Source organism: Hoplias malabaricus, chromosome 12, assembly GCF_029633855.1.
Source record: "Hoplias malabaricus isolate fHopMal1 chromosome 12, fHopMal1.hap1, whole genome shotgun sequence".
Lineage (NCBI taxonomy): Eukaryota > Metazoa > Chordata > Actinopteri > Characiformes > Erythrinidae > Hoplias > Hoplias malabaricus.
This window is the reverse complement of record NC_089811.1, coordinates 267,501-281,787: the sequence shown is the minus strand read 5'-3', so window position 1 is coordinate 281,787 and position 14,287 is coordinate 267,501. Positions and strand designations below refer to the sequence as shown.

Below are 14,287 nucleotides of genomic sequence, written 5' to 3'. Positions count from 1 at the left end.
CTCCACCTTAAAAGACACAGTCACTTCTTACTCACACACACCGCTCCACATTAAAAGATACAGTCGCTTCTTACTCACACACACCGCTCCACCTTAAAAGATACAGTTGCTTCTTACTCACACACACCGCTCCACCTTAAAAGATACAGTCGCTTCTTTCTCACACACACCGCTCCACCTTAAAAGATACAGTTGCTTCTTACTCACACACACCGCTCCACCTTAAAAGATACAGTCGCTTCTTACTCACACACACCGCTCCGCCTTAAAAGATACAGTCGCTTCTTACTCACACACACCGCTCCACCTTAAAAGACACAGTCGCTTCTTAGTCACACACACCGCTCCACCTTTAAAGACACAGTCACTTCGTAGTCACACACACCGCTCCACATTAAAAGACACAGTCGCTTCTTACTCACACACCACGCTCCACCTTAAAAGACACAGTCGCTTCTTAGTCACACACACCGCTCCACATTAAAAGATACAGTCGCTTCTTACTCACACACACCGCTCCACCTTAAAAGACACAGTCGCTTCTTACTCACACTCACCGCTCCACCTTAAAAGATACAGTCGCTTCTTACTCACACACACCGCTCCACCCTAAAAAAATATTCGCTTCTTACTCACACTCACCGCTCCATCTTAAAAGACACAATTGCTTCTTATTCACATACACCGTTCCACCTTAAAAGACACAGTCGCTTCTTACTCACACACACCACTCCACCTTAAAAGATACAGTCGCTTCTTACTCACACACACCGCTCCACCTTAAAAGATACAGTCGCTTCTTACTCACACACACCGCTCCACCTTAAAAGACACAGTCTCTTCTTACTCACACTCACTGCTTCACCTTAAAAGATACAATCGCTTCTTACTCACAGACACCGCTCCACCTTAAAAGATACATTCGCTTTTTACTCACACACACCGCTCCACATTAAAAGATACAGTCGCTTCTTACTCACACACACCGCTCCACCTTAAAAGACACAGTCGCTTCTTACTCACACTCACCGTTCCACCTTAAAAGATACATTCGCTTCTTACTCACACACACCGCTCCACATTAAAAGATACAGTCGCTTCTTACTCACACACACCGCTCCACCTTAAAAGATACATTCGCTTCTTACTCACACTCACCGTTCCACCTTAAAAGATACATTCGCTTCTTACTCACACACACCGCTCCACCTTAAAAGACACAATCACTTCTTACTCACACACACCACTCCACCTTACAAGATACAGTCACTTCTTACTCACACACACCGCTCCACCTTAAAAGATACAGTCGCTTCTTACTCACACACACCGCTTCACATTAAAAGATACAGTCGCTTCTTACTCACACCCACCGCTCCACCTTAAAAGACACAGTCACTTCTTACTCACACTCACCGTTCCACCTTAAAAGATACATTCGCTTCTTACTCACACACACCGCTCCACCTTAAAAGATACAGTCGCTTCTTACTCACACACACTGCTCCACCTTAAAAGATACAGTCGCTTCTTACTCACACACACCGCTCCACATTAAAAGATACAGTCGCTTCTTACTCACACACACCGCTTCACATTAAAAGATACAGTCGCTTCTTACTCACACCCACCGCTCCACCTTAAAAGACACAGTCACTTCTTACTCACACTCACCGTTCCACCTTAAAAGATACATTCGCTTCTTACTCACACACACCGCTCCACATTAAAAGATACAGTCGCTTCTTACTCACACACACCACTCCACCTTAAAAGATACAGTCGCTTCTTACTCACACACACCGCTCCACATTAAAAGATACAGTCGCTTCTTACTCACACACACCGCTTCACATTAAAAGATACAGTCGCTTCTTACTCACACCCACCGCTCCACCTTAAAAGACACAGTCACTTCTTACTCACACTCACCGTTCCACCTTAAAAGATACATTCGCTTCTTACTCACACACACCGCTCCACATTAAAAGATACAGTCGCTTCTTACTCACACACACCACTCCACCTTAAAAGATACAGTCGCTTCTTACTCACACACACTGCTCCACATTAAAAGATACAGTCGCTTCTTACTCACACTCACCGCTCCACCTTAAAAGACACAGTCGCTTCTTACTCACACACACCGCTTCACATTAAAAGATACAGTCGCTTCTTACTCACACCCACCGCTCCACCTTAAAAGACACAGTCACTTCTTACTCACACTCACCGTTCCACCTTAAAAGATACATTCGCTTCTTACTCACACACACCGCTCCACCTTAAAAGATACAGTCGCTTCTTACTCACACACACTGCTCCACCTTAAAAGATACAGTCGCTTCTTACTCACACACACCGCTCCACATTAAAAGATACAGTCGCTTCTTACTCACACACACCGCTTCACATTAAAAGATACAGTCGCTTCTTACTCACACCCACCGCTCCACCTTAAAAGACACAGTCACTTCTTACTCACACTCACCGTTCCACCTTAAAAGATACATTCGCTTCTTACTCACACACACCGCTCCACATTAAAAGATACAGTCGCTTCTTACTCACACACACCACTCCACCTTAAAAGATACAGTCGCTTCTTACTCACACACACCGCTCCACATTAAAAGATACAGTCGCTTCTTACTCACACACACCGCTTCACATTAAAAGATACAGTCGCTTCTTACTCACACCCACCGCTCCACCTTAAAAGACACAGTCACTTCTTACTCACACTCACCGTTCCACCTTAAAAGATACATTCGCTTCTTACTCACACACACCGCTCCACATTAAAAGATACAGTCGCTTCTTACTCACACACACCACTCCACCTTAAAAGATACAGTCGCTTCTTACTCACACACACTGCTCCACATTAAAAGATACAGTCGCTTCTTACTCACACTCACCGCTCCACCTTAAAAGACACAGTCGCTTCTTACTCACACACACACCGCTCCACCTTAAAAGATACAGTCGCTTCTTACTCACACACACTGCTCCACATTAAAAGATACAGTCGCTTCTTACTCACACACACCGCTCCACCTTAAAAGACACAGTCACTTCTTACTCACACACACCGCTCCACCTTAAAAGACACAGTCACTTCTTACTCACACACACCGCTCCACCTTAAAAGATACAGTCGCTTCTTACTCACACACACCGCACCACATTAAAAGATAGTCACTTCTTACTCACACACACCGCTCCACCTTAAAAGATACAGTCGCTTCTTACTCACACACACCGCTTCACATTAAAAGATACAGTCGCTTCTTACTCACACCCACCGCTCCACCTTAAAAGACACAGTCACTTCTTACTCACACTCACCGTTCCACCTTAAAAGATACATTCGCTTCTTACTCACACACACCGCTCCACCTTAAAAGATACAGTCGCTTCTTACTCACACACACCGCTCCACCTTAAAAGATACAGTCGCTTCTTACTCACACACACCGCTCCACATTAAAAAATACAGTCGCTTCTTACTCACACTCACCGCTCCACCTTAAAAGATAAAGTCGCTTCTTACTCACACACACCGTTCCACATTAAAAGATACATTCGCTTCTTACTCACACACACCGCTCCACCTTAAAAGATACAGTCGCTTCTTACTCACACTCACCGTTCCACCTTAAAAGATACATTCGCTTCTTACTCACACACACCGCTCCACCTTAAAAGATACAGTCGCTTCTTACTCACACACACCGCTCCACATTAAAAGATAGTCACTTCTTACTCACACACACCGCTCCACATTAAAAGATACAGTCGCTTCTTACTCACACACACCGCTTCACATTAAAAGATACAGTCGCTTCTTACTCACACCCACCGCTCCACCTTAAAAGACACAGTCACTTCTTACTCACACTCACCGTTCCACCTTAAAAGATACATTCGCTTCTTACTCACACACACCGCTCCACCTTAAAAGATACAGTCGCTTCTTACTCACACACACCGCTCCACATTAAAAGATACAGTCGCTTCTTACTCACACACACCACTCCACCTTAAAAGATACAGTCGCTTCTTACTCACACACACTGCTCCACATTAAAAGATACAGTCGCTTCTTACTCACACTCACCGCTCCACCTTAAAAGACACAGTCGCTTCTTACTCACACACACACCGCTCCACCTTAAAAGATACAGTCGCTTCTTACTCACACACACTGCTCCACATTAAAAGATACAGTCGCTTCTTACTCACACACACCGCTCCACCTTAAAAGACACAGTCACTTCTTACTCACACACACCGCTCCACCTTAAAAGACACAGTCACTTCTTACTCACACACACCGCTCCTCATTAAGCTTCTGAACGTAAACAAACCAAAGATAATAGCGGTTCCTCATAATTGTAGAAATTATCTTTAGATCCGTCCCTGTCCCTAAACACCACAGACCAAGTTGAGAGAGCAGCGACGTTCCCTAACAGCAGTGTGTTCTTTCAGCAGTGTAATCATCAGCACCACACTGCAAACACTGCTCAGGACCAGTTTGAGGAACAGGACGGAGTTCTAGGTGTTGACTCGGCTCCTGATTCTGCAGATCTCTGTCTGATCCAGTGTCTGTGGAATGTGCCGCTAAACCAAGTCCGATCCCTGTAGGCCCCACCTCCACCTCACAGACAACAAGGATGTGATGCTAAAGTCTTAGTGCCAGAGAGCACAGGATACCTCCAGAAGTCCTGTGGAGTGCATGGCTTGGCAGCACAGGGGTGACATATATTTATACAGATGTGTGTTTGAGGCTTGACACTAGCGTGCAGCAGATGTTGGGCTGTAATTAAACTCCCGACTGCATCTTGCTGTTTTTAAAAGTGTGATCCCATGACATTAGCTTCCATTAAAAGTTGGTGAAGATGTTTTCTTCTGCTGTAGACCCCTGTTAAAGATGTGAAGCTCTGTTGTGTTATTTTCTCGGTGTGGTTCAGCTCTGGTGGGCCTTCTGCAGTGGGCTTCAGGCCAGTCCTCATTATTTTTTCGATGTTAATGCACCGGTGTTAATGTGGCAGATGTCGGGGTGTGAAAACTTTCGAACGCGAGACTCTGACCCTCCTATGGCTCCCTGAGGAAATACACACAGATGCTCAGCTACTGTCTCAATCATCACTCACGTGAACGAGCGTGCGTGTGCGTGCGTGTGTGTGTGTTCATAGTACTGAGGAAATTATTAATTTAATTTCTAACCAAAACATCCACAGACCCGAGATATTACTGAGGAGACGTGATATAAGAAAATACACAGAGGTGGAAACAATTACATTAATGCAACCCCTGAATTTTGATGGCACATGTTCTCATGATCTTAAAGGGCACATAACAGACGAGGTTAAACTCAGCAGAACAGACACAACGAGCGCGGAGAAATAAGAGCACTGAGTAAAAACGGAGAAGAAAGAGAACAGAGTGAAAACGGCTAAAAACCAGAGCTTCTGCTCCTCGCTCCTCACTGCTGTGCGCTCGGGGTCGGGGTGAACAGCGAGCGGCTCATTATCATTTAAAGGAACAGGTGCTGAAAGCGGGCGTTCTGAACAGGGGCTGTTTACACAGGGGGAGAACACTGCTGTGGGGCTTGTGGGGTTTGGACCAAAGAGGGTGACAGACGCTTCATTAAGAAACAGAACTGTGTTCCTCTGTGGAGACGAGGGGGAGAATGTACTCTATAGCTCTGGCATCTCACACTGAATTGATTTTTTCTCTCCTCCTGAAAGTGTTCTCCCAGGAAGAGGCTGGAGCTGAAGTACACGGTCGAGTGGTTCTTCAAATGCATCCATTATTTTCACTGGTGAGCGTTTAATTTCTGGAGGAGAGTCTTCTGCTGGAAACTAAATATAGTCAGAAGCATTGTTTAAACAACAGGGAACTTTCAGCCTGGACTTACTTCACCTTTACACTTCAGACGGGACTAAAATCACTAAAGTACTACTGGGTTTGTGTATCAGGAGCTCATGTGCCCAGTCACTACTCAATACCCTTCTGACTGAGCACTGCTTTTGAGGCAGAGCAAACGTAACTAAGTCACAATTTTATAGTAAATACTACGTTTACATTTCTCAGGTTTAGTTTCTCAGGGCGTACTCACACTGGACCCGTTTGACCCCCAGTGTGTTTGACTAGAGTTACAATTATTAGCAGCTTTACAGAAATGAAATACCAATAAGTTTATCTTTACGTGTTTAAAGCAAATCCACATTAGATTTAAGCAAAACAATTAAAAGTAATAATAATTTGTAGAAGATCTGTAAGTTTTACTTTGATCTTTGAAGTTATTAGTTGTAATTCATTTATATTTTTATCAAAGATTTACTGCTGGTTCCTCACGGTTTCTAGAGGGACGCTAAACAGCACAGCACCAGGGTTTTTGAAGCACGAGGGAGAGAGCAACATAAAGCGGCTCAGAGTGAGGGAGAGTGTGTATGTGTGTGTGTGTGTGTGTGTGTGTGTGTAATCGTTTATCATTGTGTTTCAGTAATATATTCAGGTGCTGAATGACTCTCTACATCTATTTCCATGTGTTTTATACGAAGGGCTCCTGCACTGTGGCGGACTCCTCACACTTCAATCCCACCAGACCAAGGAAACTACACAGGTTCACCAGACTTCAGTCTCCAAATGTTTTATTTACTCCAAGATGATTAGGGAAGCAAAACTTCAGGAGTGGTCTAAGCCTAAAATAAACAAATCCCATTCCACCCAACATATATAACTTACCTACCCAAAACAATAAAGAAAAAAAATACAAAAACATTACCTAACTCCCAAACATAAACAGAATGCAATTCAACCCCTTTAATATACATATATATATATATATATATCTGTCACGCCTTCGTCTCGTCATGTCTGTTGTCCCCGGTCATGTGCTCTTTTTAGCACATGGCTATGTTTTGTTTATGTTCGAGTCTCCGCCTTTGTTCCGCCTCCTCGTCCGTGTCATGTGTTAACCCGTCCTCGTTATCTGTCCAGGTGTTTCTCATTTGTGTCTGTATTTAAGCCCTCTTGTGTCACGTCCTGTTTGTCGTACATTTCTCCTTTGTTCAGTCGCGTTGGTTTACCTTTCACATTTCTCCTCTGTTATGTCGGTCGTGTTATCTGTCTGTCTCAGTTTCCCTCGTCGTCGTTTCGTTCCCCAGTCTAGTCTGTCTCTGTGATAGTTTCGTTTCATTTCGTGTTGTGTTGTAACTACTGTCGCCTGTCGTTGTTTTGTTATTTCTTTCATTTAAATTAAATATACTGTGCTTTAGCGAGTGCGTCCGCTTCCCTCAGTCCGCACCCCTCAACCCTGACAATATATGCGTGTGTGTGTGTGTGTTTACACCAATATATATATATATGCGTGTGTGTTTACACCCTTATATGTGTGTGTGTGTGTGTGTGTGTGTGTTTACAGCACTATATATATATATATATGCGTGTGTGTACTGAGCAGCGCTCAAATTTTAAATTAGTTTTCACCCTCAAAACAAACAATAAAACTGAAATTCCTCATAGCGACGGAGACATTTGATCCCAGAGACAGTTCTCTGCAGACACTGTGAAAAATGTCCACGCGGCCGACGTAGTTGTGTATTTACAGGTGTCAGTGCGTATGCACAAGCACATAAAGGCTCTGAGTTATCAGTATAATAACGGCTAAAACTCCAATATCGATAACAAAATCAAAAAATCGACGTATCGTCAAATTACATATCGGACGCCAATATATCGTGTCACAAGTGTAAACCGATGTCGATGCTCTGAGACCCCCTCTGAACACAGACAGTGATAAAGGACCACCCTGGGCCCACTGCTGAGGGGCTGTGTTTCCCAGTAGTGTTTCCTGAGATATTCAGTCAAATTTGGGATTATTTGCCTTCTTCTTTGTGCCGTAGAAAAATCCCAGCGCCACATAAACAGAGACGAGTCAATACCGCCCTGAACATCCGCTCTCTGAGGATGTGTGAGCGCAGGCCAGCGGTGGAGTGGGGAGTGGAGAGTGGGGACACTCCAGTACGGTTCGATTCAGTCGGGCCAAGTGTGAGGACACCCTCAGAAAGCTGCCTGGAAACCTTCATCAGACTGCTACAAACCACTGGGGTCTAAGAGGAGCCCAGACAGGGCTCAGATCAACAGAGTTCCACTGGGTTTGGCAAGAAAGAGGAGAGAAAGACGGAGGAAAAAAGACAACACCGAATGAACACTGAATGGGATTAAAATCACACTGGAGCAGAGGAGGAAATTACTCCAGAATCTCGTTTAAATTTGATATTGTCCAATTACAGAAATTAGAGAGAGAGAGAGAGAGAGAGAGAGACAGAGAGAGAGAGAGAGAGAGAGACAGAGAGAGAGATGCATGTGTCCATCCTTCTGCTGTGAGAAGACCAGCTTCACACCGTGAGTCTGAAAGGACGTGGAGCTGGAACTGAGAAAACGAAACAGACACAAAAGAAGAAGCAGCTGCTGGTGTTTCCCAGAACAGTGGACTGACCGCCTCTGAGCTGAGACCCCAACACGTGTGCTCTGTTTGTAACTGGAGGCTTCCACTAGAGGGCAGACCAGAGGAAGACACAGGTAATTGTGGACATGACTCTGACACAGCCTTTTCAAAACATTCCACCATTGTGATGCTGTTGATTGTCTGCACTGCCACCTAGTGTTTATGTGTGTACTGCACCTTGAATACTGTCTTTGAGGAGTGTAGTGTGTTCTCTCTGTGTCTGCGTGGGTTTCCTCCACGTGACTGTCTGTGAGGAGTGTGGTGTGTTCTCCCTGTGTCTGCGTGGGTTTCCTCCGGGTGCTCTGGTTTCCTCCCACACTCCAAAAACATACGTTGGTAGGTGGATTGGAGACTCAAAAATGTCCGTAGGTGCGAATGTGTGAGTGAATGTCTGAGTGTGTGTGTCACCCTGTGAAGGACTGACGCCCCCTCCAGGGTGTGTTCCTGCCCTCCACCACCCTGAACTGGATAAGCTCTTACAGACAATGAATGGATGTGCGAGGCAGTCATGATGCGGACGCTAACGTGTAGCTAAGAGCAAGAGCATCTCTAGCCTAAGACTGGACTCTGGACGTGTCTCTGAGCCCAAACACAGTGTCCACTCCGTTCCAGTGATGAAATTTCCTTCATTATAACCAATCAAAAACAGGTTAGTCATGCGTTCAGCTCCCAACACTGCAACCCCCATGAGCTGGGGTCTAACAGACTCTGAGCAGGATGATGTCGTTTATATGAATGAATGTATGAATGAATGGAGATAATAAATGAATGAGGTGCTCAACATTCACTCTGTACAAGAACAGAAAAGGTGAATTACTCCTTTAACGAAGGCTGGGCCCTGATTTCTGAACACCTCTATATCACTGTGTACCGTGTCGGAGCAAAGCCTCGTATCTCCAAACAGCTGCTGTAGCTCACAGTAACTCAGCACTGAGTGTTCCTCTCCGTCCCTTTGTGGCGAACTCCACTGACACTGTGTAAAAATCTGGATTGTTTTTAAAAGCTGGAGATTTGAGGTTTAGTTCTAAAGCTTGGATATGTACGTATGTTTGGGATCATGAGCATTCCTTTATGTGTCATTGAAGACGCGCGTGTGTGTGTGTGTGTGTGTGTGTGTGTGTGTGCGTGTGCCCTAGAGAGTAAACACAGGAACAGCGTTCCACAGGGGGTCTCTCCATAGAGAATAAAAAAGGTGAAGAACGCCCCTCTGGATTAAAAAAGTGATACGAACAAAATCCCACAAGAGTCAACTGTGTTCAGTGACAGTATGAACACACACACACACACACACATTTAAATATACATATACATAAACACATACACTCTTTCACACACACATTTGGTTCTGTCTTTCCAGTCTAATGATGACACACACGCACACACACACACGCACGCACACTCATTGTTTATAAAGAACTCACAAATGACTTTATAAATGTGTATTTTAAATGATTTAATATCGTAACTAAAGCTTGTGATCTATTTAAATATACAGTATGTTTTATGTAAATAAGTGTAATTATGTAAATAAGTCTTATATGAATTCACGGTTTATTACTTGTTTTACTGTGGATATCATTTTCTAAATAATAATGTTAACTCCCTGTTTAAAGCAGCAGAGGTGTGTGTGTGTGTGTGTGTGTGTGTGTGTGTGGGAGGGGGGTGTCCTCCTCTCTCTGTGTCTCTGTGAAATCTTTATGATGTGATTCATTTACAGATAATTATGAAATTTAATTGCATTCTTCACGGCCCAGTCTCCGTTCCTCCGCCCAAATAACACCACGCTCCGTCAGCTGAGGCCGAGAGAAGAGCGGCACACACACACACACACACGCACGCGCGCGCACACACACGATACAATCTGGAGGGGGAGCGTCAGGGTTGAACTTCAGTAATACAGTAATAATATATATATATAAATTAATATACAAAAATATACTCAAAATAAAAGATCATGAATTAAAACATTCTATTTCAGTATATATTCATTATATGTGGAAAATACACAAATATGTATTAAAAATAAAGATGATTAAATAAAATAATAGAATTAAATATATACAAAACACAATAATAAAAGAATTTAAATAAAACCATAGAAATTACATTTAAAATATTCCAGAAGCATTAATGAAGCTGGTTTAGAGCTGCCCTCTAGAGCTGCTGTGTGTGTGTGTGTGTGTGTGTGTGTGTGTGTGTGTGTGTGTGTGTTCTAAAGCTAAAGCCTTATTTTCTCACAGGCCGTGAGCAGCACCTCGTCGCTGTGCAGTGAAAACCCTGTAACTCCACATTATATGTAATTGTATGTAAAGGTGAGTGCAGGTGAATAAAGATGTGTAAAGGTATGTACAGGTGAGTACAGGTGTGTAAACGTGAATACTGGTGAGTAAAGTTGTGTACAGGTGAATTCAGGTGTATAAAGTTGTGTAAAGGTGTGTACAGGGCTGTACAGGTGAATAGGGGTGTACAGGTGAGTACCGGTGTATAAAGGTGAGTACAGGTGTGTAAAGCTACAAAATTGTATGTAAAGGTGAGAGCAGGTGAATAAAGATGTGTAAAGGTGAGTATAGGTGACTACCGGTGTGTACAGGTGAGTACCGGTGTGTAAACGCTCACTGACCTTGTGTAAACAGAGCAGGATTAATAAAGCCTGTAGTTTCCTCATGGTGAACACTGTATCTCTCTGTTCTTCTCTTCTACACGGGGACGAGGACGAGGGCGGAGACGTGAGGTTTAATGAGAGAATCAGAGGCTGCCATCACTGCAACAATCTGCAAAACAAACATGTAAACATCAACACGAACACACCCTCAAATCACAGCAGACATTAGCATAATTTCACTGGTGACGTTCTACAGTTTCTTAAAATAACACTGCAGCACATCCATCTACCACACCTTTAAAAATCTACATACAGCACCTTTAATTCCTATAACCTTTACATTAAGAAGCTTCTCCACACTGTTCCCTGGTCACAGCCAGCGCTAGGGAAATTAAAGGTGCTTTTCTGAGGGTGTCTCACTATGATCAGGACGGCAGTGTGAGTTTATGACCTTCGTACTTCATTAAAGACAGTTCTGTTCTGTAGCTCAGTTACTTCAGTAAGAACCGTGTTGAATTAACACTTAATGAATGTAGAAATTGCTTACAGTCGTGTGACAACACCACAACAACTTAAATTCAACAAATAAATGTGTGTGTGTGTGTGTGTGTTTAAACGTGCAGTTCTCTGAAGTCCTTATGCTTTATGCTCACAATTGCCCTGTCACTCACACACTCACCCTGTCACTCACACTCTCACTCACATTTACCCTGTCACTCACACACTCACCCTGTCACTCACACTCTCACTCACATTTACCCTGACACTCACACACTCACCCTGTCACTCACACTCTCACTCACATTTGCCCTGTCACTCACAATTGCCCTGACACTCACACACTCACCCTGTCACTCACACTGTCACTCACATTTGCCCTGTCACTCACACTCTCACCCTGTCACTCAGTCACTCACATTTGCCCTGTCACTCACACACTCATCCAGTCACTCACACACTCACCCAGTCACTCAAACACACACATTCACCCAGTCATTCACACACACACACACACACACTCACCCTGTCATTCACTCACACACACACTCACCCTGTCATTCACTCACACACACACTCACCCTGTCATTCACTCACACACACACTCACCCTGTCATTCACTCACACACACACTCACCCTGTCATTCACACACACACACACTCACCCTGTCATTCACACACACACACACTCACCCTGTCATTCACACACACACACTCACCCTGTCATTCACACACACACACACTCACCCTGTCATTCACACACACACACACACACACTCACCCTGTCATTCACATTTAGACTACAATAAAGTTTCAAAATTTAAACAGTAAAATGTGGCACTAGAACATATGAGGAACCTGAACCTGACCTGGAACTACAGGGGCTTTTAAAACTCACTCCACATTCACACATCTCCTACAAGAACAATCTACTGCAAGGTTCTTTAAAGAGCACATTACGGTTCTCTAAAACACTAGAGCACCTCCTGAGGAAAGCCCCATGCACAGAGACTGCTTCAGTCATTAGTTCCTCTCCTGGTGGAGAACACGCCACATAGAACATCTGTATTCACTGTGGGCAGAACCCTCTTTCCTAGTTCTAGTGGCGTGATGAAATGGTTCCTGAGGTTAAAGGGGAATAGTCCAGTTACAGAACCTTTTTTTACACTAAAGAGGGTTCTGTTTTGTCTGAAGTGAAGAACTCTTTTTTTGGTGCTAGTTAGAGCCACATTAAAGAACCCTGTTCTCCTGAGTGAATATAATAAATAACTCATTATAATTATTGTTTTATATTTGAATTTTACTATGGAACCTTTACGTCGTGTGAAAGATGTAGAAGCTTTAAAAAGGTTCTCCACACTCCCACGTTCTTAAAGAACCAAACGCAGTTCTTTGACAAAGGTTCTTCAGTGTGAAAAAACCCTGAGAAGTAGAACAGTGAGGACGTTGTAAAGGTTCTTTTCTAAACGTCTGTAAGAACCTTTCTGCGTACGACAAAGAAACACAATGAAATACAGTTCGTCTTTAAAGAGTTCTTTCTTTTTGAACAAATCCTTTCGTTAGATTCAGGTTCGTTTGGATTCAAAATGTTCTCCGTATTAATCTAATTTACAAGGTTCTTTAGAGGATCAGGACTGGTTCTTCTATAAAACAGGGTTCTTTATTTAAGATACATTTAAGAAGCCTAAAAAATACTTTTAAACCCATTTAAGACGCAGTTAAAGGAGAGTTTTGTAAATGTTCATCCCACACCTCGCACCAAAAAAGAATGAAAAACTGATTCACAGCGGCTCTTTGGTTCTGTTCAACGGCAGAAAAAAGGTTCTTTAGTAAAGGCACCGGCTCCACAAAGAACCGCAGCCATTTAAAAAAACAACTGAACAGATACGGCACGGGGGAAGATGGAAAACCTCTTAAAGAACCCTTTAAAACGGTTCTAAAAAGATGTTAGAACATTTCTAAAAGAACCGAACCTGACCCTTTCACCTTAAAGTTTTCTTAATTCTGACACAGAACCTTTCACTGTGAGGAGGGTTCTCCACAATCACACGTTGGTCTTATTTACAGGGTTCTTTATGAAAACAAATGCAGTTCTTTTAAACATTAAAGTCCTTTAAAGAACAGTCAAAAACAAACAAACAATCTGCAGAAATGTCATTACAGTCTTTGAATGATCTTTTATAAAAGTTAATTCTGTATCTAGCACCTTACTGACTGCTAATCTCAGACTTTGTGGTTCTAAGGTTCTATACAGTACCTGAAAGTAAGGTTCTTCAGTGGAGGCAGCAGCTCCAGAAAGAAGTGTGACTTGGTACAGAGCCGTTTGAATGTAAACCTGTAAAGAGCCTTTTAGAACCAGTGCCCTTTTAGAACCAGTGCCCTGAACAGAAAGACAAAGGTTCTAAAGACACAGAACCATTTAGAACCTTTGTTTTTCCTTTGGTCAAATCTAAGCTCATTATTTTTATTTAAAAATAAGACCCACTAACAATGTGAATTTAAAAATAAGAGAATATCTTCCAGTTGTGTTTCTACAGCTTTATTTGCAGCGTTTAAACCACAAAATTAGACCCGAGTAAACCTCTAATTAAATGTGTTTATTCTCACTTTAAAAAGATGAACTAAAGCGTACTGTATTTTTTTACAAATGGGAAATAAACTCGGGT

At 43.1% G+C, this 14,287-nt stretch overlaps 1 protein-coding gene across 3 annotated transcripts in view; it reads right to left on the bottom strand.

Moving 5' to 3' along the window:
- nxph2a (neurexophilin 2a) overlaps positions 1-14,287 on the bottom strand; it is a 41,247-nt gene that overhangs the window by 24,780 nt on the left and 2,180 nt on the right. For 2 of the 3 annotated variants that reach the window (XM_066686424.1, XM_066686422.1), the window contains exon 2: positions 11,142-11,292. In XM_066686424.1, coding sequence (XP_066542521.1) covers positions 11,142-11,186 — 45 coding nt within the window. In that variant the 5' untranslated portion in view covers positions 11,187-11,292. Of the gene's footprint in view, positions 1-11,141; positions 11,293-13,878; positions 13,930-14,287 lie in introns of those variants that run through there. The other variant, XM_066686423.1, reaches the window with a different exon arrangement.